This window comes from Mus caroli, unplaced genomic scaffold, assembly GCF_978045245.1.
Source record: "Mus caroli unplaced genomic scaffold, Mus_caroli_1 scaffold_3, whole genome shotgun sequence".
NCBI classification, from domain to species: Eukaryota; Metazoa; Chordata; class Mammalia; order Rodentia; family Muridae; genus Mus; species Mus caroli.
The window spans coordinates 106,496,427-106,523,141 of NW_028227258.1; the positions used below are offsets into that span (position 1 = coordinate 106,496,427).

At 38.8% G+C, this 26,715-nt stretch overlaps 1 protein-coding gene across 4 annotated transcripts in view; it reads left to right on the forward strand.

The window, feature by feature from the left end:
* The window catches only part of Nbea (neurobeachin), a 539,067-nt gene that overhangs the window by 340,850 nt on the left and 171,502 nt on the right, over positions 1-26,715 (forward strand). For all 4 annotated transcript variants that reach the window (XM_021158784.3, XM_029475178.2, XM_085835883.1 and 1 more), the window contains 2 exons: positions 4,637-4,761; positions 18,809-18,952. In XM_021158784.3, coding sequence (XP_021014443.1) covers positions 4,637-4,761; positions 18,809-18,952 — 269 coding nt within the window. The remainder of the gene's footprint in view (positions 1-4,636; positions 4,762-18,808; positions 18,953-26,715) is intronic.

The window sequence follows — 26,715 nt, forward strand, 5'->3', positions numbered from 1 at the left end:
AGAGCACTTGCCTAGCATATGCAAAGACCTGGCTTTAATCCTTAGGTACAACCAACAAAAAGAAAAAAAAAAAAACGGAGGGAGGGAAGGAAGAAAAGGGACAGGGGAGGAATGGAAAGACCAACTAATAAATGATGCACACTCCAGTAGTTTGGTTTTGTTGTTCTTTGGTTTGGGGATTTTTGTTGTTGTTCTTTTTTGTTTTCTTTTGTCTCAGTTGTGCTGGTCACTTCTTTTTTAATTTATTAACTTTACATTCTGCTCACTGCCCCTTACCAGTCACTCCCCCTCCCATTATACCCCCTCCCCTTCTCTGAGAAGATGTGAAAATTCCCCAACCCTGGCAAATCAATTCTCTGTGGGGTTTTACACATCCTCTCCAACTGAGGCCAGACAAGGCAGCCTAGCTAGAAGAACATATCCCACATACAGGCAACAGCTTTTGAGTTATCCCCTTCTCCACTTGTTTGGGATCTACATGAAGACCAAGCTACACATCTGCTACATATGTACAGGGAGGCCTAGGTCCAGCCTATGACCGGTCTTTGGTTGGTGGTTCAGTCTCAGCCCCAAAGGGTTGAGGTTAGCTGACTCTGTTGGTCTTCCTGTGGAGCTCCTATCCCCTTCAGCTCCCTTAATTTGTCCCCCATTTCTGCTCCATCCCACATTCCTGCATTCCTTGTAGATAGGATAAGTTTTGGGTTGAAAGTTTTGTGGATAGGTTAGTGTCCCTATCACTTCACTGAGGTTGTTGTCTGGCTATAGGAGGTGGCCTCTTCAGGTTCCATATACCCAGTGCTGTGAGTTGCAACTGAGGTTACCCCATTGATTCTTGGGTGCCTCCCTTATCCCAGGTCTCTCATGTCCTGAGACATGACATTATTGAGACCATGAAAGATGTCCCCCACCTCCCCATCCCCAAGTCAGTTGCAGATTTCCATTCATTATCATGGCCCTCTGGCAATCTCTCCTGTTCTTCCCCATACCTAATCCTGAACCCCCTACACACACCCATTTCCCCTCCCCCATGCCCTCTCCCACCTAGTTCCCTTCCTCCATCTGCCTCTTGTGACCATTTTATTCTCTCTTCTAAGTGAGTCAAGCATCCTTGCTTGTGCTGTCATTCATGTTTATCTTCTTTGGGTTTATGGAGTGTTGCATAGGTATCCTGTACTTTATGATTAATATCCACTATAAGTGAGTACCTGCCATGTATTTCCTTTGGGGACTGAGTTACCTCACTCAGGATGATATTCTGAAGTTCCATCCATTTGCCATGCATGTTCCATTTTTTAATATGCAATCTTTAATTGGCATATATTCACCATATGAAGACATGGGCTTCATAAAAATACATTATATAAATTATGCCTCTTCAAGTGTAGACAATTTTTAATTACCAGTCTGTTAGATACATGTTTTTGTTTGATCTGGGCAGGATTAGATGACTCACACTGAATTCTTGATAATCATGATTACCGTTGGGCATGGTGGCACACGCCTTTAATCCTGGCACTTGGGAGGCAGAGACAGCCGAATTTCTGAGTTTGAGGCCAGCCAGGTCTACAGAGTGAGTTCCAGGACAGCCAGGGTTACACAGAGAAACCCTGTCTCGAAAAAAACAAACAAACAAAAAAGGTAATCATGATTACCATGATACTTGATAATCTTAATTATCACACAAGTGGAAGACCAGGTGATCATGTGTATATTTAGTAAAGTATCTCTTTGTTCTGACGCTAATCTTTTATCTGTTCTCTTGAGTAATTTTTATTGCTAAATATACAACAATTTTGCTTTAACGTGTAAATTCAGTCTTCAGTCTAGTTTATGAAACCTACCCCTTTAAAGAAACTCAAGCAAAAATAAATAAATAAATAAATAAATAAACAAACAAACAAACGAATTTGAAACTGTAAGCAAGGTTCCAATTAAATATTTTCTTTTTTAAGAGTTAGCATGGTCATGGTATCTCTTCACAGCAGTAGAAGAGTGACTAAGACAGAAGTTGATACCAAGAGTGGGATATTTCTGTGGCAAGCCTGACCATGTTGTTATATGGAGGGATATGGAAGACTTTGGGACTTTGGACTAGAAAAGCAATAGTACACATTAGGCAAGACTTAAAAGGCCATCCTAGTAGGATCATGGAAAACGGTGCTAAAGGAACGCTCAGGGAATTTCAGAGAGGAATACATTAGTAAGTGACTGAGAGGCCATTCTTGAGATAGTGGCCAAATATGTGGCTGCATTTTGTCCTTGCCCTAAAAAAGTATTCCTGAAGCTAGATTAAAGAGTTTGGGATTAATGTGTTGGCAGAGGAGGATTCAAGACAGGCTAATGTTGTCTGTGTTGCATCATTATAAGGAGCAATCTGAGCAAGGAAAAATACAAAATGAAGTTTGAGCAGGGGAGGAACATCAGGAAATATAATGTAGCTAATTCCAATGCTCAATGAGGTATAAAGTTTAAAGAAAAGCCTATTGGAATGGAATAAAGGGAGTGGTGATCTTGGGCAATGCTTCACTCAGCTAAGCTTCCAACTTGTGGAAAGGAATTAAAGAAAAGTTTAAGTTGTGAAGGAAACCACCACCAACAGAAAGCTGATGCAGATTTATTTGAACAAGAAGCCAAGTTCCAGCCTCATCAAACAGCAAAACTTGGGAGCTTCTACCATGTGTTTTCAACTTTAGGGTCAAGGATACAAAAAAGTCCCTCTTATGACTAAGGAAAGTTGCTGAGGCTAGGCATGTGGTAGAGCTATCCTTGAATGGAGGCTCTGTGAGACCAAGACCCTTGTGTGATGCTGTGAAAGTGAAGCCTGGATTGCCTTAGAGACCCCAAGATGTTGGAAATGTCCAAGTCACAGGATACCTGTTGAGGAAAGTTTTCTAACAGCTAGTGGAACTATCCCAAAAGTGTGTTTCAGTCAACAAAACTGGAAGGAGTTGGAGAACTGAAAATTTGGTGTTTGACATCAGACATGGAAATGCGGAGTTTGGAGCTTGACCAGCTGGGTTTCTGCTTTAGTCCAGTATTTCCTTACTATGTTTCCTTTCCTCCATTTTGGAATAGTAAAGTATGTTCTGTGCCTTTGTATGGTGGAGCATGTGATCTGCCTTTTTATTTTGATTTTATAGCAGCGTACAGTTATTAGAAAATGGCGTGAGTCTCAGAAGAAGCTTTGGACTTTTAAACGTTATTGAGACCATGAAAGAAAATGGGTACTTTTGAAGTTGGAAGTGTGGCACCAGGGGTGGGATTTGAGGTTCAAAAGCCCATGTCAGGCACTGTGTTTGCTGTCTTCCTTTCTGCCTGTGATGTAGCCTGGCTACTACTCCAGCACCCACTCACATGCTGCCATGCTCCCCACCATGAAGGGATGGACTATGCCTCTGAAACCATATGCACACTCCCAGCTTTCCTTTATAAGAGTTGTGTTAATTATGGTGTCTCCATATGTTGATAGAACAGTGACTACTCTGAAACTAGAATTAGAGACATCAAGTGCTCTAAACCCCTAAGCCATCTCTTTAGCCCCAAGGTAGAGATGTTCTGAAGTTGAAATTAATCCATTGACTCCTTGTTGAAATTATACTTATCCCAGACATGGTATTAGAAATGCAAGTAATAAGCAAAATAAAAGCAGCCCCTACTGTGTTCCCCTGCAGTGAGACATAAAAACTATATGCAATCTGCAATGAAAGCTTTCTGCATATTTTTATGTATAGTACTGCTCACAAAAGTTACAATATCATTTTTTTTTTACTGTATCAGGCTACATTTTATAAACAGAAAACCTAACTTTTTAAGCCAAAGTATTATCACCAGTGCTTATTGGGTTAAATTGAAAGCCAAGTTCCATCAAAACATGCTGCATTAGACATGTAGCAAGCATGTTTCAGAGTTTCCGAAATGCACTGTGGGTTTTAATAATGGTTCAGCATGTAGAAGACAATGTTATCTTGTGATAACCATGGTTGTTAATGGTTTATATTAGATGAAAGCTGTAAAAATCATTTGAGAACTGTTAACATTAGAATAATAATTTACAAAGACAATTACCACATATTGGAAATTTTTGCAACTAATTTGGTATTATTAATAATGGATAAAATTGCACTTTTCTCAGGTTGCTGTGGGCAGCAGGGACTTACTTCAATGAATATTTCAGCACATTATTTTAATCATTTCTCCACCAAATCCACATGGGCAATATTTTATTCTTCTTAATTCAGTCTACTAAGCCACAGTCATTAAACTGCAGACTATTTGTAGTAAGGTCTATTCTGTGATTTACAACCTTGTAATAAACTGTATAAGAAAGAAAACTGCCATTAATGCTTGCAATGTGATATTTTGTTTATTACTAAACTCCTCATGATCAATCTTTTATTAGAGAAAAAGAACACTGTAAAAAAAAAAAAAGAAAAAGAAAAGAACCAAGCATTTACAATATAAGAGAATAATGCAGCTATTTTAACTTCTGTCTGATTTTAATAGAAATACTCATACAAACACAGTGCTCCTAATTTTCCAGATACTAATGAAATAACATTTTACATTTTGGGAACAAATAAATTTCTCATTTTGCCTTTTGTTGCTAACGTTAATGTCATTTATTTCCCACATCTAGTCAATTGCATGACTTCTGGCGCCTGGATTACTGGGAGGATGATCTTCGTCGAAGGAGAAGATTTGTTCGAAATGCCTTTGGCTCTACACATGCTGAAGCACTGCTCAAATCTGCAGTAGAATATGGTGAGTGCCACCTCCTGAGTAGCAGACTATCCCGGTGAGGGTCCTTTGTGATAGGAATTTGTTTTTGCAGTCATCTGTAATGTTCACTCTGTTAAACTCAGAAATATTATATTCTGCCTCACCCTTCAGCACTATCTGGGTCAAATTCATCTCTATATTTCTTAAATTAGATTTATTTAAAATATTTCATTTTACTGTAGAAACCTAACACTCTTAGGATAACATAAACCTGTATTAAAATGAATTTCTTTTTAGTGTCTTTCAAATTTTAATGACCACAAGCCATGTAAAAATACATTACAATCCTGTGCCAGGGTGGGGTGTGTGCATGTGTGTATGTGTGTATGTTCTGTTTATTTTATGTATTTTTCTACTGGAAACACTGCACAGGCCCTACTGAAAGATCTGTGTATTTATGCATAAGTATGTGTGTGTGTGCCTGTATATACATACATAGACATAGATGATGTGTGTATATAAATAATGAATATATAACTTAAATTATCTATTAGTAACCTACTTACATAATCTTCCTACCCTTTTCTTATAAGCTCCCAACATTATCAGGCTGTGGAGATAGGTCAGTCAGTAAAAGTCTTTCTGAGTTCAGATTACCAGCACCCATTTAAAAGTTATACCTGTAACTGCAGCATTGCAGAAACAGGCAGAGTCCTGAGGCTCACTGGCCAGCCAGTCAAAGAGGAGCCTACAAAATCAGCTGGAAAATAATCAAGGATGCCATCCATGGCATCCCCAAGTACATGGACACAGTCACACACAGCCAAAATCCTAGAGTGATAGCTACACTCATTTTCACTAATCCGAGAGGACTTCAGTGAGCTATTTTAAAGTTGACCACATTTGGTAAATACTTTTGCAGCTTTGTATAATTCATATCCTGTCACACCATTCTTGTTCATAATGAGGTAAGTGTAAAGTAGTACAGATCATTAGCAAATAAACACTGTAGTTAAGGGTTTCAGTGCAGCTGTTACCCTAAGAAAAGTTACATATTAACTACACAGTGGAAGGAATATGAAAGATGTTTCAATAAATCATTGGAATCCTTACTGTAAGGAATTCTTGAGTGAACTCTAAAGACTCCCTAAGGATTTTAGCACCCTAAGGATTTGAAGCCAACTTAAAGTGAGTTGTTATAGTCAGGATTCATGGATATACTGTGTACTGCCTCTCTGGCAAGGTATTTATTCTTCATAGTACCTTGAACTGGCCTGCAGCTCAGAATGTGGATGGCCCTGACCTGTAACTCACAAGAGTTCTTCCTGCCTCAGTCTCTGCAGTGTTGGGATTAAAGTTGTGCTCTTTATTTATTCTCAATGTGTCTCATCTGGAAGTAGAATGGTCTACAAATGCTTTGTAAGAGAGGTTAACCTAGGTGACATTAGTACTAGTGACAGAAGCTTTAATTCTGTAGAGGCTGCCTTCTGTACTCTACAGGCTACTTGAAAAGATCTTGGTATGAAAACAGCCATTTTGTTTCTGCTTTAAAAAATGGTTCTCTTTGTGTTTGCTTTGTATCTTTTCCCTTAAAAATCCCTTTGACATAGAGGTTCAAATTCTAGTCACATAGAAAGTTTTGTTGATAAACCTGAACTAAAATAAAGAGTACTCCTGTATTGCTTGAAATGGATGAGCTGTGTCATCCATGGGAGTTTAAAATATGTTCTTTTCATTCATTTAATTGCTAGATTATGAACAGTATTCAGGACCTGTTGTCCCTCTTGTGTTAGGGTCCTTAATGAAAAGAAAGGTGTTTTTCTTTGTCAATTGTTAGGAACAAACATCATAGCTGGGCCACAAATATTCAAAACATCTGTACAATTCTTATGGTAGAGTCACATGATGGTCCCTCTCCAGGGTTCAGGTCATGGTGTGGAAGACCAATGATGACATCTACAGCTCTCCCTCCCTGGACCCTCCCATTGTTCACCTTTTCAGGCTTTCATCAGGCCTTGTCATCTGTGGACCTCAGGAGCTGAGGAGAGGGTTGGCAGCCAGAAAAGGAGCCCAGGGTAAGAAAGTTGGAAAGACTCCAGGGAGGGATGTCTACAGACAAGTAAAAGGCAGGTTGCAAACAACCAGGATCCCCACTTCCTCCAGCCCTGCTTGCCCTCTAACTGCACATGAAGCACTTGCTCAGAAGAAGGAAGTAACTGCCAGTAGTGATTACAGAGCACTTCCTTCAATAAAAATAGACGCTGGGAAACCTAATTGAAAGCAGATTCTGTTTTTAAAGTTTTATATTCAGAACATTGATATAAAACCAAAGCGTAAACCAAAAATATGTAAAACTCAACCTATTGTCTGAATACCCTTCATTTAACACTGATGTGTCTGCATCTGAAGTCTAGCAGGGTGCAGACCAACAGCCACCTTGTAGGCTTGTGATGTAGGTCAGTAGGCTAGGGTGCCCTCATAGGATAAAGCTGCAAATTCCTAAACACTACCTAGGACAAATCGAAAAAAAATGCATTCCTTCTTTCTTTGTCAAATAATTGCAACATTTCTACCTCCCTATGATTAAATCCTGTTTTAAATCCTGTCTTGCCATTAGGCTTTGAGTATGAACAATCTCTGCCATGGATTTTGATAGAAACTATTTTTCATTTATCTATGTAGTAGAAACAAGTGTCTCAGGAACCAAGTAATGCTTTAGTCATAATTGCTGGAGACTTGCAAACTGAGAAATCCTCGTTCCGTTTCTTAAATAGGCAGTGTTTTCTTAGTGGTAAAACATACCTGGACTGTGAAGCCCAGCTTGAGTCATGTGTGTTAGTGTACGTTGTGACTTTGGAGACTGGAAGCCTCCTGGGGGGAGAACAGAAGTGAAGGAGGGGCAGTGCACTTCATGTTTAGTGGAAATGTCTTGTGTCACTTGATCATTCCTTATATCCTAAGTCCAGACACACGGTTTCGATTATAATGGAGCTGTATTTCCATGATGGAAAGGGACATTTGGCTGTAGTTCGGATTTCTTGGTATTATTTCCAGTTTATTTGGAGTCTCAAACAAAAATCTGAATTCTTACTTTAAATAAGTAAATAATCAGCTGGATATAATTTTAAGGAAACAAAAGACAATGATGCTATTTCATAATAATTTTGAAAGTTTTTCTCTCTGATTTTATTATTAAAACTTCTAGTTGACCTTTTCAGTTGGAAAATACACTCTGCAGTGATGGAGTTTTTCCTGCATTTTAGTAACACTAATGAGTTGAATAATTTATGAGGTTGTCATGTGCAGAAGATTCAGTATGATTTGACACAGTCTCAGTCTCTGGTGTTGGAGTGTGATTAATAAAAACCTGGAGGCATTCCTTTTTCTTTTTCTTGCTGTTTAATGTGCTAATTTTGCATGAACTGAAAGTGTGATTTAGGTGGTTTTTAATGGTAAAGCCTCTGTGAGGTGAAAATTTTATTAACAGTAGTTTTACAAACTATATCAGTAGAAATACATAAGAAAAATCTTTTAAAACTCATTTTCACATTTGCATGGCTTACTCTTGGGGCAAAATTATCTAATAGCTAAGCAATTGAAATAGTAGGTTTTAAGTGTCACATATCAAAGTAAAACCTAGACTCATCAAATCCTGGTGTATTCTAGTGAAGATACTGCCTGACAAAGAATAGGGTAAACTCCGAGTAAGCTTGGTCCTCTTTGTTGACTGTCAGTCATCATTTGGGCTTCTGTTTTCCTTCCATAAAATTACAGTGGCGCTACATTTCATCAAAGCCTAAAATCACAAGTGCTTCACGTCTTGTGATCAAAGACATCATCTTAAATAGGTCTGATCTGGCACTGCCAAAGAGGGCAGGCTGCCTCAGCCTCAGGGAGGGAAAAAAAAAACACAGAGCAAAGATGACAAAGTCAATCAGTCATTTCTTTGGCAATAAATAATAAGATATGCTGAGAATTGCAAATGAGAATGTTCTTAGGCTCCTCAGAGATGTGTCTGCTTAACACCTGATTTATCTAAGCTTGTGAAGCCATCAAGTTATGACCTTGATACACAAAAAGCAGCTCTGTAATGAGCTGGAGTTAAATTAGCCTGCTGCTGCAAGCATGGCCACTGTAATGTGTTACATGCAGTCGTCAGGAAATAGGAAGGCACTGAGAGTGGAAACCACGTTGTGCAGCAATGCAGCAATCAAGAAAAACTATGAAATTACCTGTCTTTATTCTTCTAAGAGTTTGCCATCCTTGCAGCATTTTAGAGCCTACTTCTTTACCACGTAGAAACATGAGCAGCCTCGTGCTTTCCTCGGTGGGTGCATTATTAATTGGATCTCCATGTTTAGAATAAAACTTAGTGGTTTGAATTAGGTTCCAGTAACTTCCTAAAAAAGTAATGATACAGTTGTTTTCAGAGAAGGAAAGGAAGACTTGCAGGCAGTATCTGCCAGCTCTTCTTGATAGCACCTCATAAGCTTAGTCTCCTACCCTTGTCTTCACCCGATGGTTTTATGGACTACTAATGTGACTTATGAGATTTCCTAAAATGGGTTCAGAAAATCTACAAATATGTTATAGTGCCCATTCAGACATTTATGTTATTTCTCATATCAAAAACTGTCCCAACAAGCTTCTTATGTTGAAGAGTCAGACACTCTGTAAGTAGATTCAGAAGTTCAGTTTCTGTGTGCCATATATGTTCTAGGCACTGGGTTTTGGAACTGAGCATTTCTACATTGCAGGAACACGGGAGACTGGATGTCCAAAGATATCATATAGTAGCTATGATTATACCCTGCCTCAAGAGAAGATTCTGAATTTACCAGCTGACCAGGAAAGTAAGGGTGGAAAGATTAAAAATCACCAATATGGGGAGGGAACAGAATAGAGAATAGAATAGAATAGAATAGAATAGAATAGAATAGAATAGAATAGAATAGAGTAGAATTCACCAAGATGGGAAGGCTTAAGGATCTAACGAGATGGAGTCAGTAATTATGTTAATGACAGAAATTCAGAGAGTATTTGTATGTAAGACGAAATATGACTCAGTAGGAAAGAAACTGACAGCTCTGAGCAAATCTTTGGGATCAGTCTCTAGCTCTGGATATGACATTATTTTTATTTTAGATACTTAATGTTCTCAGATAACATAAAAGACACTTACAAACCAAACTCAGATTTTTTTCTGTATATTCCATTGGAGCACCCAGGCTTTGTAGAGCTATGTGCTTAATAAAATCCAGCTGTGTGTGTGTGTGTGTGTGTGTGTGTGTGTGTGTGTGTGTGTGTGTGTGTGTATTTGATGAGGTCTTTGCACAATGTTTAACCACATCTTTGATCAGTTTTAGAAACCCAATTGATGGATGAGTTTTCTAAAGACATATCTACAAATGTGTCATTTAAAACATCTGAAATGGGTTGTTTGTGTTTATGCTTTGTACTACTCGGAGCATCTTGATGCAAGAGAGAGAAAGCTATGGTAAAATTTTAGTGATGGGCTTGCTGCCAAGTGGCAAGGGGAAACAAAGGTGCTTCATAAGTTTGCTTAGTTTATTCCAATTTCTGGCTGCATGCTCATGTGTAAGTCATACACATAGTATTCTAAATACTTGTCTTCCAGTGTATTCCTAGTGTTGTGAGCTCCATGAAGACCATGTGCCTGATGGCAATTGAACACATGAGCCAGCCCAGTTCCTCTAATCAGTGAGTAGATAGAGTGGGCACGAGAAGGAAAGGGCAGAAGTCCACAGAGTGATGAACCCAAGTGGGGACAAGGGACGACAGACGCCATAAAGATGAGCTGGAAGGTTTATGTTCGGGAAAGATCAAATCAAGAAAATAAGGCGACCTAGATCTGGTGGGCAAAGCTAAAGCTCACCCCAAACACCACACCGTGCTCTCTGTGCTCTTGGGCACTGTGGAATGTTTCTTTACATGGAATTTACCTTGTAATGTCTGGTAACTCTCACTGGATGTCGCCTATAAAGATGTTCTAGTACAGAACGCCTTAGTGTCTTTCATGGGCTGTGTATATTGTGACACTTATGAAGACATAATTTTTTTTGTGAGGTATTTTTCAATTTACTTTACTTGTTATACTGGTTTTGATTTTATTTGTTTTTTATTCATTTATTTTGTTTTAGGTTTTTTGTTTGTTTTTTTTTTTTTGGTTTTGTGTGTGTGTGTGTGTGTGTGTGTTGTGTTTTTTTTTTGTTGTTGTTGTTGTTGTTTTTTTGAGATACTTGGGTTGGTCCCAGGCCCATGCATGTTAGAAAACATTCTGCAACCAAGCTACATCCCCAGCACTTCTTAGCTTTTATAAAGTACTGTTAAGATAGCCCGAATATCATCAGCACCCTAGCTAGGCTTTGTTTCAGTAATAAAGAGGAAGCTAGTTACCATTTCTTCCCTCCTTCTGAATGGGCTGCTTACCTCCCCAGAGCATCTTCTACCCTTTCCCCAGGACTTTACCTCTGTTCTTTAGTCTGAGGTACTTAGAGCAAACATTCTGTGTTGTTGTAGGGGTTGCTACACCCTCTCAGTGAGCTTTCATGTTTATTCCTTTACAAGACTCCCTAGGATTCCAGGCTTATGTTCTGCTGCCCCGGTGGGCACAAGAATTAGGCTTCTTTCCTTCTAGGGGAAAACAGTACTTAAAGGAGGAGGGAAAGGTAGTTCTTTCATCTCAGTACTCTCACCTCCCATCACTCTTGTCTGCACTGTATCACAGGGACCAGACTCCTGCAGGGAAGTCAGACACACAGCTAAGGACACATTGCCCTGACCTGTATGATACCAGATGCCAGATCCATCCAAGAGCAATGTTTGTTTTTCCTCAAGTAAAATGCACCATGTGTCTTTCAATACAACAAACTCCTATGCTAAATAATTAGGCATCACCCTAACTTCATGCCTAGTCACAATTCTAGTGAACGCTATCCATCCTAAAATTCGTAGAGAGCTGATATGATATGTATTACCAATTTTTCTTTAAAAAGCATAGGCTACAGTTTTTCCGCATTGACTCTTTTAGATTATTATATAACACTTCCTCATTATATTGTACTTAAATTCACTTAAATTTCTTATACCTTTTTAATTGCACTTTTGTGCTTAAAATTCTGTTTTTGAGTATCCCCTTTGTTGGTCTGCTATAAGAAATATTGCTTACATATGAATATTTTGAATTAGGAATAAATGAAATTCTGGTTTTGCTGTCAGAACCAAATTGTGAAAATGTATTACATGTCTTGGAAAATCAGTATACTCTATTAGCAGGCCTGTCAATATAAAAAGTGCCTCCCATTTCCACCTCCTGCTCTAATAACCTGTGTTACTCTCAGGCAGTTCACATAATCAGAGTATATTGTCAGCTTACTGGGGTTGGGGAAGCATGAAATGAAAATCGCGTTAATATTGATCCAATTCTTTTACTTGCAAGTGTCCTTGGTGTCCTTTTCCTCTGAGCAATAACTGTGGGCACTAGGTAGCCATTTTCTTCTCTCTTTCTTAAATTCCAGTCCGTCATTACAAAGGTAACTGTATAAGAATTTAACACTCAGAATAATCTGTGAACACTGAATCATAATTAATACCTAGATTGCTAATACTGAATGTGCACTACACATCAGCAACATTTTCCTCCAACTGTTCAGAGGGCAGCCTACCTGGAGGAATGAGGGATGTCTGCATATCCTTCCTTGGTAGAAACACAAAGGATGCACTGCTCCCATTGCATGCAAAGTAAAGATGTGCCTTCAAGTCCGAGTGCCATTTCCAAATCTTACAGTATCTGCTTGTGATCACTCACTGAACTCCATGTCAACAGTAATGAGTTGTAGTGGGAGTGGTGTTTGGATACTCTTCATCTGGATGAACTAGCACAGCTAAAAGATTAATCAGCTTTTACATCTGACTTATTAAACTTACCCAGTGACCACTCTGCTTTTACATGAAGGCGTGTCCTTAACACACAGAAATTGTCTGTCTGGGTGTGAGCAGTTTGTTTCATGTGTGGGATGTTTTTTTTTTTTTTCAGTAAAGTTTATGCAGATGGGATGGAGCTTCTTGAGGGATTGATCACATATAAAAGGAGAGTAATATGTTTCACGTTTCCAGGCTCTTTAATGTGGTGTTATAAGTTTTCACCATTGCGATTTCCCTAGGGTGTTTTTGTTCTGTTCTTTCGTCATTTCCCTTCTTTCTTCTTTCTATCCCTTTCTTCTCTTCTCTCCTGCGCTCTCTCTCTCTCTCTCTCTTTCCTTCCCTCCCTCCCATCTCTGTATTCTATTCAGAAAATGTTACAGTTAAAAAGAATCTTTCATTTTATATTTCCATCCAGAGATAATATGTGCTCTGTGTTTAAAATGAAGCTCTAAGGTACATTTACCTTCAACTCTTTTTCTTTGGGTAGCAGTTAAATAATATTGTACAGAGCTAAAACAAAAACCAAAACAAAATAAAAAACAAAGAAACAATGAAAGCACCATTCTGTAAAGGCATTTGTTTCTCTGACTTGAATTTTAATGAGAAAAAACATCTTTGTCTTAACACTCCCCAAAGTATCCATATCATTGGTGCTTTTTTAAAAAAAAGATATTTAAGTTTGAAGATTCATTGCAGAATTTTTTATATATTGACATATTGAACAAGAAAAATATATTATTAAATGATGGCTATTTGAAGATTTCTCTTTTGAAAAGAATGCCCCCTTGTGAAGCTAATTTTCAGATGTCTACCCACATTGGAATTTTGCAAGCATACATTTAGGCCAAATTAGAATGAGGCGAAAACTTGACTCTGCCAACCTCCCTACAAAGACCTTCTTCCAAAGATGGGAAAATGTTATCCTAACCTTGTTTTTACTGAGAAACCATAAGGAATTCTCCTTCAGATAACCAAGATTTTAAGTATTCACATTGTTAACGTAGCTCAGTCAAAAACTTCTAAAGCATCAGAATTGTTGATGCTGGACTAACTACCTGGTGGCACCTGCCTGTGATGCCAGCGAGGCCAGAGGCAGTGCTTGGAGTCTCACTATTTCAGGGCTGTGCAGGCCTTCCCTGTAACCTCAAGGTTAGCCTGGGCAACTTTGTGAGATCCTGTATCAAATTTTTTCAAAAAGCAGAAGCAGGATCTAGGAACCTAGTTCAATTTTAGAGTGTTTCCCTAGCATACATGAGGTCCTAGGTTAGAGCCCTAGAGACCCCAAGATGATGATGGCGACGACAATGACAATAAATTAAAGATAAAGTGGATTCTCATGTAACTTGTTTAATAATAACTCAATGAATGCAGTGAATAAAACGGTATGGGCAAAGTATTTAAATGCCAGCTGTCTCACTATGTTCTGTTTCACAAGAACTTAGCAGCACATGAGCTGCCTATTCTTCTTTGTTCAATCTACTCTAGTCAAGGCAGGGGTGCATTGAGCTTTGTAATGATTATGAGCAGACTACTGACATAGCACAGTGGAAGGAAGTCTCCACAGAGCGCAGAGCACTGTCTGTCAGTGGCTGTGACTAGGACTTGAGGATCAGGCTGGTCTCATTTCAGGTTTATGAACCTCACTTTTGCTCACTTTTTTTTCTTTCTTTTTATAAATCTTGTCCAGCAGTATCGTGAGTGATAAAGCTTTAAGTTTAAGGAAGTTCAAAATGTGTAAGCATCCACTCTCGTTTCAAGTTTGCAGTAATCCCTTGAGACTTAGGTTGGGAAAGTGCTCATTATTCCTCTTTCACAGATTGGAAACTAAACTTAAGAAATTGGTGAGGATTTGTTTAATGTTTATAATGGGTATAAAGAAAAAAACACAATAAATAATAAAGTACAATTTCCACATTGTGGGAAGGCTGAAGGCCATGCAAGGAAAGTGACTTAATCAATGGTGTATACATAATTAGTTGGTGAGATATAGCAGTATTATTTCTAGGTGTTTTCTCAACAAATGTGTGTTCCCACCTTACTCAGTGCCTGAAGGAGAAATGAACTTGCTCTGAGCTAATGAGAATGTAGAACACTTGTAGAGCACGTACTGGCCTTGAGCATCCACGGACCTGGGTCCCATCCCAAGGACTGCACCAGAATTAAGCAAAAGGGAGACAAGTGCCACTAGGAAAATCTCCAAGTAAAACATTTCAAAATAAATGATATTTATTTCAAAATAAATGGGTCTTCACCCCCCCCAGTGACTGCTGCTCCTTTTTAGTATCCACAGTTAACTGTAGAATAATCCCTTAAATCAAAATTAACCATGTTATATTTCCCTTTATGGCATTTGCTTATCAATATAAAATAATATAGTGACAACAAACTATTGCTAGATCCTGATAATTTTTTTAAAGACATTTGTAGTATCAGCAGAAGCAAGTATGTATTTTAACTTTGGGGTACTTAAGACAATGAAAACCAAAGCAGTAGTAACAAAGCTCTGTGATGCTGGCACATAATAGCAATGTGGAAGACATTCTAGTTCTGTCTCTTCTAAATTACACATTGTCAGAGCAGAGGCCTTAGCTCAAGTGATGGAGGGCTTGCTAACATGCATGGCCCCACATTCAATCCCCAGCATGGCAACATCAACAGCAAAGTAATTAGATAATTAATTACCTTAACTACAATATACTTGGATTCACTAGTTTCCTGGCTATTAGGAGAAATTTATAAAGGAAAAGTGTCTTCAGGGCTGCACTGTGTCTCTGTAATTCTGTGAATACGTCTACAGAAAGTGCTTTCCCTATGTAAAACCTGAGAAGAAATGAAGCCATAATTTTACATTGCACTTTGCTCTTCCACAAGTCCATGGTACTTTTCCTTGTAAACTTTCACATTGCCATATTTCCCTAGGAAATAAGCGTCCCTGCCTCCTTTGTCTAGCTCTGCTTGTTTTCCTTATTCCCATTTCAGTCTAAGGTGCCCTGGCAGTTTGTGGCACCCGCTCGTTAATTTCTTGATGAATGGCTAAAGAGGCCAAGAAGTGCATTTGGTTCAACGTGTCTTCTAAGACAGATGATCTCAAATAAATTCTCCTCTCAATCAGATTTTGATTTGTTAGGTGATAAACCAATTCTTTCTAAGGACAGTGTTTACAAGCCTTGTAATGAGACAGCCCTCTGAGACCTTACCTCCTTTTGCTGTAATGTTGATGGATGAAACTCTAATTCATAAAGGATATTGTGATTGAAAAGCACCTTTAAATCTCATATACTCTAATCTAGACAAATGTTTGTTTCAGCTCCACAAAACTGGTAAGTTTACTGGGTTATGAGCGGGCTGATAATCAGCTCTGTGTGAAGGCACCAATTCCTGTAGCAAATATCGGAAAGACTCAAATGTTTGCTGCTTCAAAGCTAGAAGAAAACAGATGCTAGGCAGGATACATTTCCAAGCTCACCTTCCTTCTATCTCACATTCTTTATGGGTAGATTTTTATTGTGATAACATAGTCACATAGATCCATTCTTTAAAAAAAAAAACATGGTAATGATATAAGGGAAAACCTGATTATTTGGCTGACTGAAACTTAAAGAACTTTGTTACTTTAATGCAAAAAACTGGGCTCCATTTCATACAAATTAACACAAATGAGTGAGATTCTGAAACATTTGAGGAAATTTTTACTGAGAGCTATCCAGAGATGACTCCTATGTCTCAGTTCACTCATTCAGGGCTTACCAATGTTTGCTCCTTACCAGGCAGTGTGCTGAGTGCTAGAAATACAGAGACAGATATGGAATTCCAGTCATCAAAGTGCCTCCAGGCGTCTGTGGAGATAAAACATTCAGGCAGCTGCAGTACCTGGTGCCCTGGAAGATTCGTGAGGAATGGGTACCTGGTGCCCTGGAAGATTCGTGAGGAATGGGGAGAGCATACGGGAAAGAGTTGACAAGACAGAGAATCATGAGAAGGGACTTGGTTGACATCTAAACTTCAGCAGGTCCTGTGTACCTACCAAATGCCAGACCCTAATGCTGCAGAGATGTCATAGTAACATAGTGTAGAGGGCAGACACACAAGAGATCCCACCTCCAATATGTAGCCAAAGATATCAGCTGTGACATCACACAGGGATTACTTAGAACAGATGTCTGGAGGAAGAGAATTGTGAAGGGCAATTAGAAAAAAAGCAGAGAAAAAAAATTAAAAGGAATACCTACCCCTTACATTGAGCATAACATGAGCACATATCAAGAGGGCTGTAGGAGCATAGCATATTCCAGAAGCTGCCGTGGATCAGTGGGCGAGCTCACATAAGGCTGGTAAGAGAACTTGCTCAGGTATGCCAAGGAGTCTATGTTTTACCCTACATTGTATGTCTTGTTGTGAGTGTTCATTACAGGAGGTTAACAAATAAAACGACACAGGAATACTCAACATGCTTGTATTGCATGATAACCATTCTGAAAAAGTGTTGAGGGTCATGTGAGCCATGCACCTGTGAAAACCTCCATACTAGGTAATGACTGAAAGTGGTGCAGTGGTCAGCACCAGTCAAGATGAAACTTGAGCCTCTGACCTAAACTGCAGTGGAGGAGAAACAAGTTACTTAGCTCGGCTGGGGAATAAATGCATGGAGAGTGTTATGCTGGTGAAAAGATGCCTGCAGTATTTTTCATTGCATTCACATCCTTTGATAAAGCAAACAAGCTCCAAGTTCCTCTGGTTAAGTTACCTCCCAACAAGCAAAGGGACTAAAATTATACAACCCCTCCGCAGACATTTCTACTGTGTGGGATCTGTAATTGGGATGAGTCTGAAACATTCTATCCTTCATCTGGTATTGCAGAAATAAGAATCACCCATGAGCCAGTGAAAGAAGTACCTCATGTAACCCATGATGGACTGTTGGAAGGCCTCTGGAATGAGTCTAGGAGTACTGGTCAATTGAGCCTATAAGCATTCAGCCAGAGTTGTGGCATGTCCTGGGAGCAACACTGTCACAGAACTGGACACTAAGCACAGCTGCACCAGTGTGCTGCAGTTTACTAGTTAGTGCTGTAAGCCTATACCAGATGCTGTGAGTGCCACACTGTATTTTCCTCCAATTCGAACTTCAAGGGACACAGATACTTGGTGTAGGTTTGGCATGGCATGACTGCAATGGTATGACATAGAGCTTTTGACAATTTTAGATAGTCATCACCCACAGCCTGTGTTTGAGAGTAAGTATGGAAATGTTTGTCAAGCTGTCCGATCCAAGAGGAACTTGATGTACTAGTCTCTAGGCATTCATCTGTTGACATATAATTTCTTAAATTTCCATTTTTCTTCTAATTTTATGTATTTTGCTATGGTTTTATATTATTTTATACACCAAAGAAGGATATAACTTCAGAAAATGTATTTAATTAATTGGTAAATTAATTAATTGGTAAATTAATTAAATTGGTAAATTAATTAAACTTGATGTGCAGTAGACTTATTAAGCATCATTCTATGGTTACCTCCTTGTAGCTCCCCAAATAACCAATTTCTTCACTCAGAAGTGAATACTTTCCTGTTTTCTTTGTATCTATCTTACCTCCTTTCAAAAACTATTGATTAGTTCCTTCACTTTACATTATAATTATATAAATCAAGTTCTCAAATTGTATGGGTCAGAAAGCTGAATTTGAAGTGGTGGAGTTACAGATATTTTGTAAAGAATACATGATTATAAAGTCACAAGGAATGGGTTATAAACTGGGCCTGATAGAGCAATCCTGTAAAACCCCTGCCACTCAGAAATGCTTAGGAGAATTACAAGTTCAAGACCAGCCTTGGCGAGTCAGAGAAAGGCTCCGAATAAAGCCGGCAAGAGACAGAGCACTGTAAAGAAAGTAGAAGGATGGATTGTAGGGCCACAGTGGGCCAATAGCTTACTGTGCCTACTTCCTCATCTGTAAAGTAAGGGATAAATCTCCAACTTTCCTCACAGATATCTAAGCAAGCAAAATAAAGAAGTATTTTAAAGTGCTCTGTAGTTGTAAAGAAATAGCAAACACAGGATATAATAAAGAAAATGTTGTTTGTAACACCCACTAAGTGGAGGTCCATCTCCACTAACCTAAACTGCTGTTTTGCTTGAATGTAGGCACTGAAGAAGATGTGGTGAAGTCCAAGAAAGCTTTCAGAAGCCAAGCAATTGTGAACCAGAACTCAGAGACTGAGCTGATGTTGGAAGGAGATGATGATGCGGTCAGCCTGCTCCAGGAGAAAGAAATTGACAACCTTGCAGGTACTTGTTAATATGTTTCTGCTTGTTATGAGGAATACATAAAGCCACAGAACTCAAATTGTGTCACCTGGTGAAGGAATGTATGTCAGTGTTCGTCATGATGCTCAGTCATGTGAGTGCTGATAATTTAGTGTGCCTCAGTCTCCGACACTGAAGCTAGGACTTCAAGCAAATGTGCTTCACTGACAGTAAGCAGTAGCACACTATGTAATGAGGAATGGTGCTTTAGAAAGGACAGTCATCCTGAGTACACATCCTCAAGTAAATCTGCTACTACCACTGGGAGGTGGGGTAGGATGATGGATCCCTTGGTTTTTCTCTCTCTCTCTAACCTCCCAACAACCTTAGGAAATGGGCACTTTAGCAAGGTGAGCATGGAATTTGCCAGCCCCTCCAGGCTGAATCATTTGAAAGGTCTCACTCTTGCTTTGCTCTGCCTTCACAGTTCTAAACCCCTCTTACAAACAACTAACCTTTCCTGTTTTATCCTCAACTTCTCTTTGTCCTGGTGCCAGTCTGAGGTCATGGAGAACAGGATTGCCGTGGCCTGATTGTGTGTGATGGACATCTTAGAGGATCAGCCAATAGCCTTTGAGGTCTGACAAAAAGCAGGTCAGAAAGCAACCAATAGAAATTGGGTACAGGCTTGGAGCATGCCTTGAGCCCAATAACCAGATTGGGAGGTTATATCCTACCTAGAGCCAGGTTAAAGCTCCTATGTTAACTGAATATGGTGATATACTGCCATCTCAGCACTTGGCAAGAGGACCTTGAGTTAAAGAGCAGCTTGGCCTGTGTACTGAAATTGGATTTCAAACAAAGGACCACAGAAACACCTGCCTCGTAGTCTCAGACTCCAGTTGAGCTGTAACCTCAATTCGTTTTCAGCCCATATAGTATTGGAGTAGAAAGTGGCAGTGGATGCTTCTGTTTATCTCTCTATCTGTAATATTACTGTGTTTCCAGGAGCTTGCTTACTGAGAATAATCTGCTGTAGCTATATAAAAGCCTGCAGTGATTCATTCCTACAGTGGAGATCTTATTATTCATAGCACAGAAGAGTAGGACTCTCATTCTCCCACTTCTGAATGAAGAACACACTAAGCAAGAAGACTATCCTAGTGCCAGGTCCCGGAAATGCCTGTTATCTCTATTTCATGAAAACTGTTTCCTATTTCTAAAATCTATTTCCTGTTTCCTGAACCTAACACCAAATGTTTGTCTCAAATTCTGAAGTAAACATTCAGATCTTACTTTTGGAAATGAAGGCAGACCAAGGCTGTTGCTTCATTTGACAGCAAGTGCGACTCTTTTCCTTTGGAGGTGGTAGGAAACTCGGCGTTGTGATGTCTGACCTCGCCTTCCCTCCTTCCCCCGTCCTCACATGCATGCTTCACCACCGTGTGGTTTACTTTACCTGGTGCTTTGATCCACTGACAAATGGCTAACTCAGGTCTCCTTGGTCTCTTGAAGCTTATATTAAATCTGCTCAGTCCTAATATTAATTTACCAGTATCACAACCTACCAAATAATAGTAACTCTTCTGTATTTCTGCCCTAAAATGGTAGCTAATTTTTAATTTTTGTTCATAAGCAAAACAGTGAAAACATTAAGATAAGACACATTAGAGAAATAAAAGTTCCTTGAAATAAATTATTATTGTATATTATAAATAATAGTGGCATTTCCTAAGTCACTTAAAATCAGATTGATAATTTCAGGCCATCTGTCACTCAGTCCTTTGGCTCCATCCCTTCAGCAGATTTTCTTTGAATGTGTCTGCACTTATTTATATCCACTGGGTCCTAACTCAGATCCTTCCTGTGGGATCCTTAAGTCTATCTGCAAAGCTTAGATTGCTTTCCTAACTTAGTGATGATTCCTTGCATAGTCCACAGTGCTCATCTTTAAAACAGAAACTCAGAGTGTTGCTTGGAGCCTCGAGTAAAGGAGAAAGACAGTGAGAGGTGAATGTGCCAGAAAAGACAGAAAAAGAGACAAAGAAATAGTATACAGAATTCACCGGAGTGAGTGTGTGTGTGTGTGTGTGTGTGTGTGTGTGTGTGAGAGAGAGACAGACAGACAGACAGAGACAGAGAAACAGAGAGAGAGTGTGTGTATGTGTATGAGTGAATTTGTAAATGCTAAGTCACTTCTAAAAGTTAACTGCAGACCTGGATTCCAAATTTTAATGAAATCAACTATTAATGATATAAATGGGTATTTTTTCTAAGAAATAATTGTCATTATCATAGTTATTTCTGTCTCAGACAGTTAATTTTTAAAATAATAATAATGTATTCTTATTCATAACTTATCGTAAATTTCCTGATAGTGCTGTATACTGCCTAAAAAGAACTTCACCGTTACAGGAGATAGCTCTAAATTAAAATGTAAAAGATCCTAAGATCTGTGTATAGTGTTGATATAATCTCATGTTCATTTGGTGTCTCAGAAAGCATTCTGTGAAGTCATCATCATCTACTAACAGCTCAAAAATCAAAATTACAGTGTTTTATTTCTTAATTTCAGAGATATATCCACAGATTATTTATATAAGAAGTATAGCACTGGGGCTCGAGAGATGACTCAGCAGTTAACCAGAGGACCCAGATTCAGTTCCCAGCACTCTCATGCTAGCTCACAAATGTCTCTAACTTTTATTTCCTGAAAAAAAAATCTAGTACCTCACAGACATATATGCAGGCAAAATACCAATGCACATGAAATTAAAATCAATAAATGTTTGAAAAAGTAAAAGAACTATAGCATCAAAAATAAATAAATGAATGAATAAATAAATAAATACATACATACATAAACAGGTAACTAGTTAACCTTAGCCTTCTTCTGGGCACAGTCCAGTGTCCTGTCTTCACAAACCCTGCTTGGTTAAAGGAGACACAGCTGAGGAGACAGTGTCATAGTCTTCTCCTGGAACTACAAACTGAGTCTTCTTTCCTGTCATCCACTCACCATGCTCCAGCACATAGCACTTCGAGGTCTGTGACGATGTACAACAACTAAAAACAGTAATGTTAGCATGTAGAGTAACAGTAATGTTACTCTACATGTAACCTAACCCCATTCTGTTAAAGGGTTTTAATCTTTTTTTTTTCAAGAATACATTTAAACAGCAAGACTTTACTTGGATGTTGACTGTCATATTTTCTTTATTGTTTGGTACTTCCAGCTTTTAAAGAAATAACGTGTTCATAAAGTTCTATAGTTTCAATATCACATGATTTTCCTTTTCATTTTTAGTTTCCTTTCTTCCCAAGCTGTTCATCTCAAGAGGCAAGTTAAATGTGTGTGGCTACTAATCATGCAGCTTACTGTGTTTCTAGCAAGTGGCTAATAGGATTTTAATATACAAGTATGCCAATCAACTAATTATTATATTATTAACACATTACCTAATTTACTTTAATTGCTATTTTAGTTTACAGTGACCCACCAAAATGAATTAGCCCTAAGATTCCATATATGCCTAAAAACTTTATCTTACTAATTATATTTGTTCTTGAAATACTGAAATAAATTAGTATAGGCTAACTGAATTTAATCTAAAATGCCAGTTATTTTATTTGAGACTTAGTAAGTTGTTTCTTCAAATGTTTCAAGAAATGAAATTGAAGAATTACTCAAATTTATAATGCACTCAACTGATAAAAGCCAACCCACTGGTACAGTGTAGCAGTGTACTTTTTTATTTTTTTAATTATTGCACAGAACTGGAAAGATGTTTAAAAGCACTTTCTGCTTTAAGAAAGTCCTTGGTTTGATTTTCAGCACCCACATTAGGTGGCTCACAACCATCTGTAACTCCAGTTTCATGAAATCTAAAACCATCTTCTAGCTCAGGTACCTGCATAACATGAGGTTCATAAATGTATGTGTAGGCACATGTTGTCTTAGTTAATGTCCCATTGCTGTGAAGATATCCCATGACCACAGCAACTTTTGAAAAGAAAAACATTTAATTGGGGCTGGCTTATAGTTCAGAAGTGTACAGTGTGCTATCCTTGTGGCAGGAAGCATGGAAGCATGAATGCAGATATGGTGCTAGAGAAAGAGCTGAGAGTTCTGCATCCATACCAGCAGGCAGCGGAAAGAGAGAGAGCACTGGGCCTGACTGAAGCATCTGAAACCTCAAAACCCACCCCCAACAGCACAGATCCTAAGATCCAGCACATCGCCTAAGAGTGCCATTCTCTATGAGTCTGTGGGGCCCAGTTTCATTCAAAGCACCACATACATATAAACATCAAATAAAATAATAAGCCTTTTAAAAAAGAGGGAGGTGGGAAGGAAGCTGGAGATATGCTCAGCAGTTGAGAGCACTGGCTGTTTTTGCACAGGACCTGAGTTCAGTTCCTGGCACCCACATACCAGCTCACAACCATCTGTAACTTGTACATATACACATAAAATAAAAATAAAACTTTAAAAAGACACTCAAATATCTGACAGTAGAAATATTTTACATAGCCAAATTCCATTATTGCTATTTTCAGAATTTAGTATTACAAATTTAGGGAATTCTACTGAGTTAATGACAGTAATGATGTTTTATTATCAGTTCTATAAGTTGCAATAGTTTTACATATTGCTTTTTGCATAATAAACTTTTATTGCCATCCATTCGATATCCAGTATCTAAAAAGATTTTTTCATAAGCCTGATGTTCAAACATTTTTCACCAGAAATATTCTTTTTCTCTCTCTCCATTCTACAACCTGTCTCTGAGAAACCAAGGTTCTTACTTCACAATAAGAGAACTAAAAATTCACAGTAGCAAAAGCGAGGCAATTTATTTTCTGAACTTGCAAAGTTAGGCTCAGGCTACCATGGCAGGCATACTGCTTAACTGCAAAGAACAGTTTGTAAACCTAGCACATGCCCCTTCCTCCCTCCTTTAAATAGCCAGAAAGAACCGTCTTGTCATCTAGGTCTTACCCTTCCTTCATCAATTAAAACTTTGTATTTTATTCACCAAGTCACATGTGGGTTAATCTCCACATTTTACATTCTGTTTATTTCAAAGCTTGTCAGATATATGACCTTGCAAGCAAGCTAGCTGTTATAATTTTCTACTCTAAACTTTGAGTTTGAGTAAGGGGATACCTTGGCAGTATTGGGAGTGTAGCAAATAGGTAGACTAGGATACATTCACAAGGTCAAGTGTTTCTGCACATTTGCAGCTAGATTTATATAAGCTGGCATGATCCGCCTTTGAAAATGAACCATCAAAGTCTATTTCATACACTTCTGTTTCCTCTTAGATAAAACCCATCTCAATTTTAGGTTTGTTTAAAGTACTATTGACTGGCTAAGCTTTTAATTCCTTGGAAACTTTTTTCAGTTCTTGGGAAATGTTATTTAGATACATCACATACCAGTAAGAAATTGATACAGATGCAATATAAAAATCATGATTTTTAGTATATTCCCAATTAGATAACCATACCCACAAGCAGAATATTCCATTGCCTCTAAATGATGTTTGTGCCCCTTGGCCATCCTCTCTGTTGGTCTATTCTACCCTGCCTTCCTAGGCAAACACCTGTCTGTTTTCTGCCTTCATATTTTGTGCGTCTGTGCATTGTATCTGGGGACGTTTTGTGTCTGTCTTCTTTCACTAAGCTCGGGGTTATTGGGGATGGCCTGTGGTGGAGTGTATCTGTTCTTTCTGTAAGGACTATTCTCTTGTATATAGACTGCTTTATTTTGTCTATTTGCTGGCTAATGGACATTTATGTCCTTTCACCTTTGGGCTGTTTGGAATGATAATGCTCTGAATAGTTGTGCATAAGGTTTCATGTACATGATATCTTATTTGAGGGAATTTCTGCCTAAGACAATAACTTAATGTTCAGCCTACCAGATGCTCACCACAGAGGCTGTGCACTGATTGCCTTTGCGGGTTCAGTTTGGCCTTTTCACAATTTGTTATCTGGAGGCTGTGGAAGACTCCAAAACGAACCTATTGCCTTTCCTCTCACACTGCAGTCCTTAAAGACTGTGCAATGTCTTTCTCTGAACCAGGAGGAAATTTTCTAACTCTTACTTACAAGGCCCTTACTGAGCCTTTGGTAAAGTTTAGTAAATAGGAGAGCCATGACTTTTCACAAAGCAATTGGATTTGGAGGAGAGGAGGGAGTGGTGAAGGTCTTAGCTAGCTCACTGGCTCCTGGCCTGCTCAGCTGCTGTGTTCACAGGGAATGCCTGCTGCTGTTAGAGGCAGGAATCCTGAGCTGAGCTGGAGTAAGGAAGCTTGGAGGAGATCTTTGTGATCAGTTTGGCACGGATGGGGTTGGGGAGAAAGGGAGGCCACAAAGAGTGCTCTGCTTCAGAGCTGCAGATGAGACTGAGGGGTTGCATCTGGAGGAGGGGGGGGGGGAGAAGAGGAAGATCTTCAGTCAGCCTACCTGCTTCCCTGGCAAGAATCTGTGAGAGCAAAACTTAAAGCTGATCTCATGTCTCCATTCTGACTTCTGCTAATTATGTCCTTATTAACTGAATGTCTCTGAAGGTTCTCATAATTATAAGGCCAAGATAGCAGTGCTGCTCTCAATTAAGAAAGGTCTCTTTATCGCATAGAAAAGTGTGTTCTATACCCAACAGACCAGAGTGGTACCTTGAATACTTTTTTAAAAGGGTAGTCACGATTTTTAAATAGCAGTGCTGGGAAAAGAATGTTGCAGTGTAAGCCAGGCTTTTTACATGGATTTTGTTTTTCAAGTAAGAGGCTTATAATCCTCATACAAGTACATTTTCATACACGCTCTTAAGATAACTCAAATTCAGAGGGAAGTACAAGACTAAGAATGCACCTAGATACACACTGGATTCCAGGACCTTTCTCCTGCTCCCTAGAAACAAGCTCTGTGGGGCTTACTCGGTGTTCCAGATGACCACTGAACTACAGAGGTGGACTGCAGGGTGGATATGCAACACATGGAAAAAGTGGAAACTAAAACTCTAGAAAAACAAAAGGAGACAACATACTGCTCCGAGCTAAGAGTTAATAGGACTTGGTTATATAAAACGAGTTGGAGGGTTGGAGGCACAGATTTAACTGTTGCATGGAGTAGGGAAAAGAAGACACTATTGTTTCACACTCGAGTGCAGGTGCCCCTGCCCTGGTCCGCCCCTCCCTATGTAGTTCTAGCATAAGGAACAAAAGGCACTTGCCTGTCTTACCAGCACACATGTATTTATGTAAGATTCTTCCACTTATTTTTATGTAATCTTAGTTATAGATTTTAACTAAAATTCATTTTCAGATATTTGTATTCAGAGAAAGATGTCTCTTAAACATTCTGGATTCTCCAAAATGTATTTGACTCAGGACCACCACCACCACCCCCCAGCCTTGACCCCATTTTGAAACGCATGTGTATTTCAGGGGAAATTTAATCCATATGTTTCTGACTCGCTCACACTTAACTCATCAAAATGTTGTTTAGTAAAAGCTATTTGATGTTGGGAAAGCCTTAAGAGACTTCGTAAGTCTTTTCTTCTTTCTCTTTGAATTTAGAAGTTGCTTTGCCAGCCATAAATGCCATACCCAAAGAAGGGATTCACAATTAGCCTTAAACAGATTTCACTAGCCACTCTGAGATGACATTCACATGCCCATTTCTTATAAAAAGCTAAAATATTTAACTTTATAACTTTTTAAATGTTCATTACAGAGTTGTAAAATAAAAGCCCCATCGTTAATTCCTAGTGTTCTTTGATTCTCATCATTATTCTC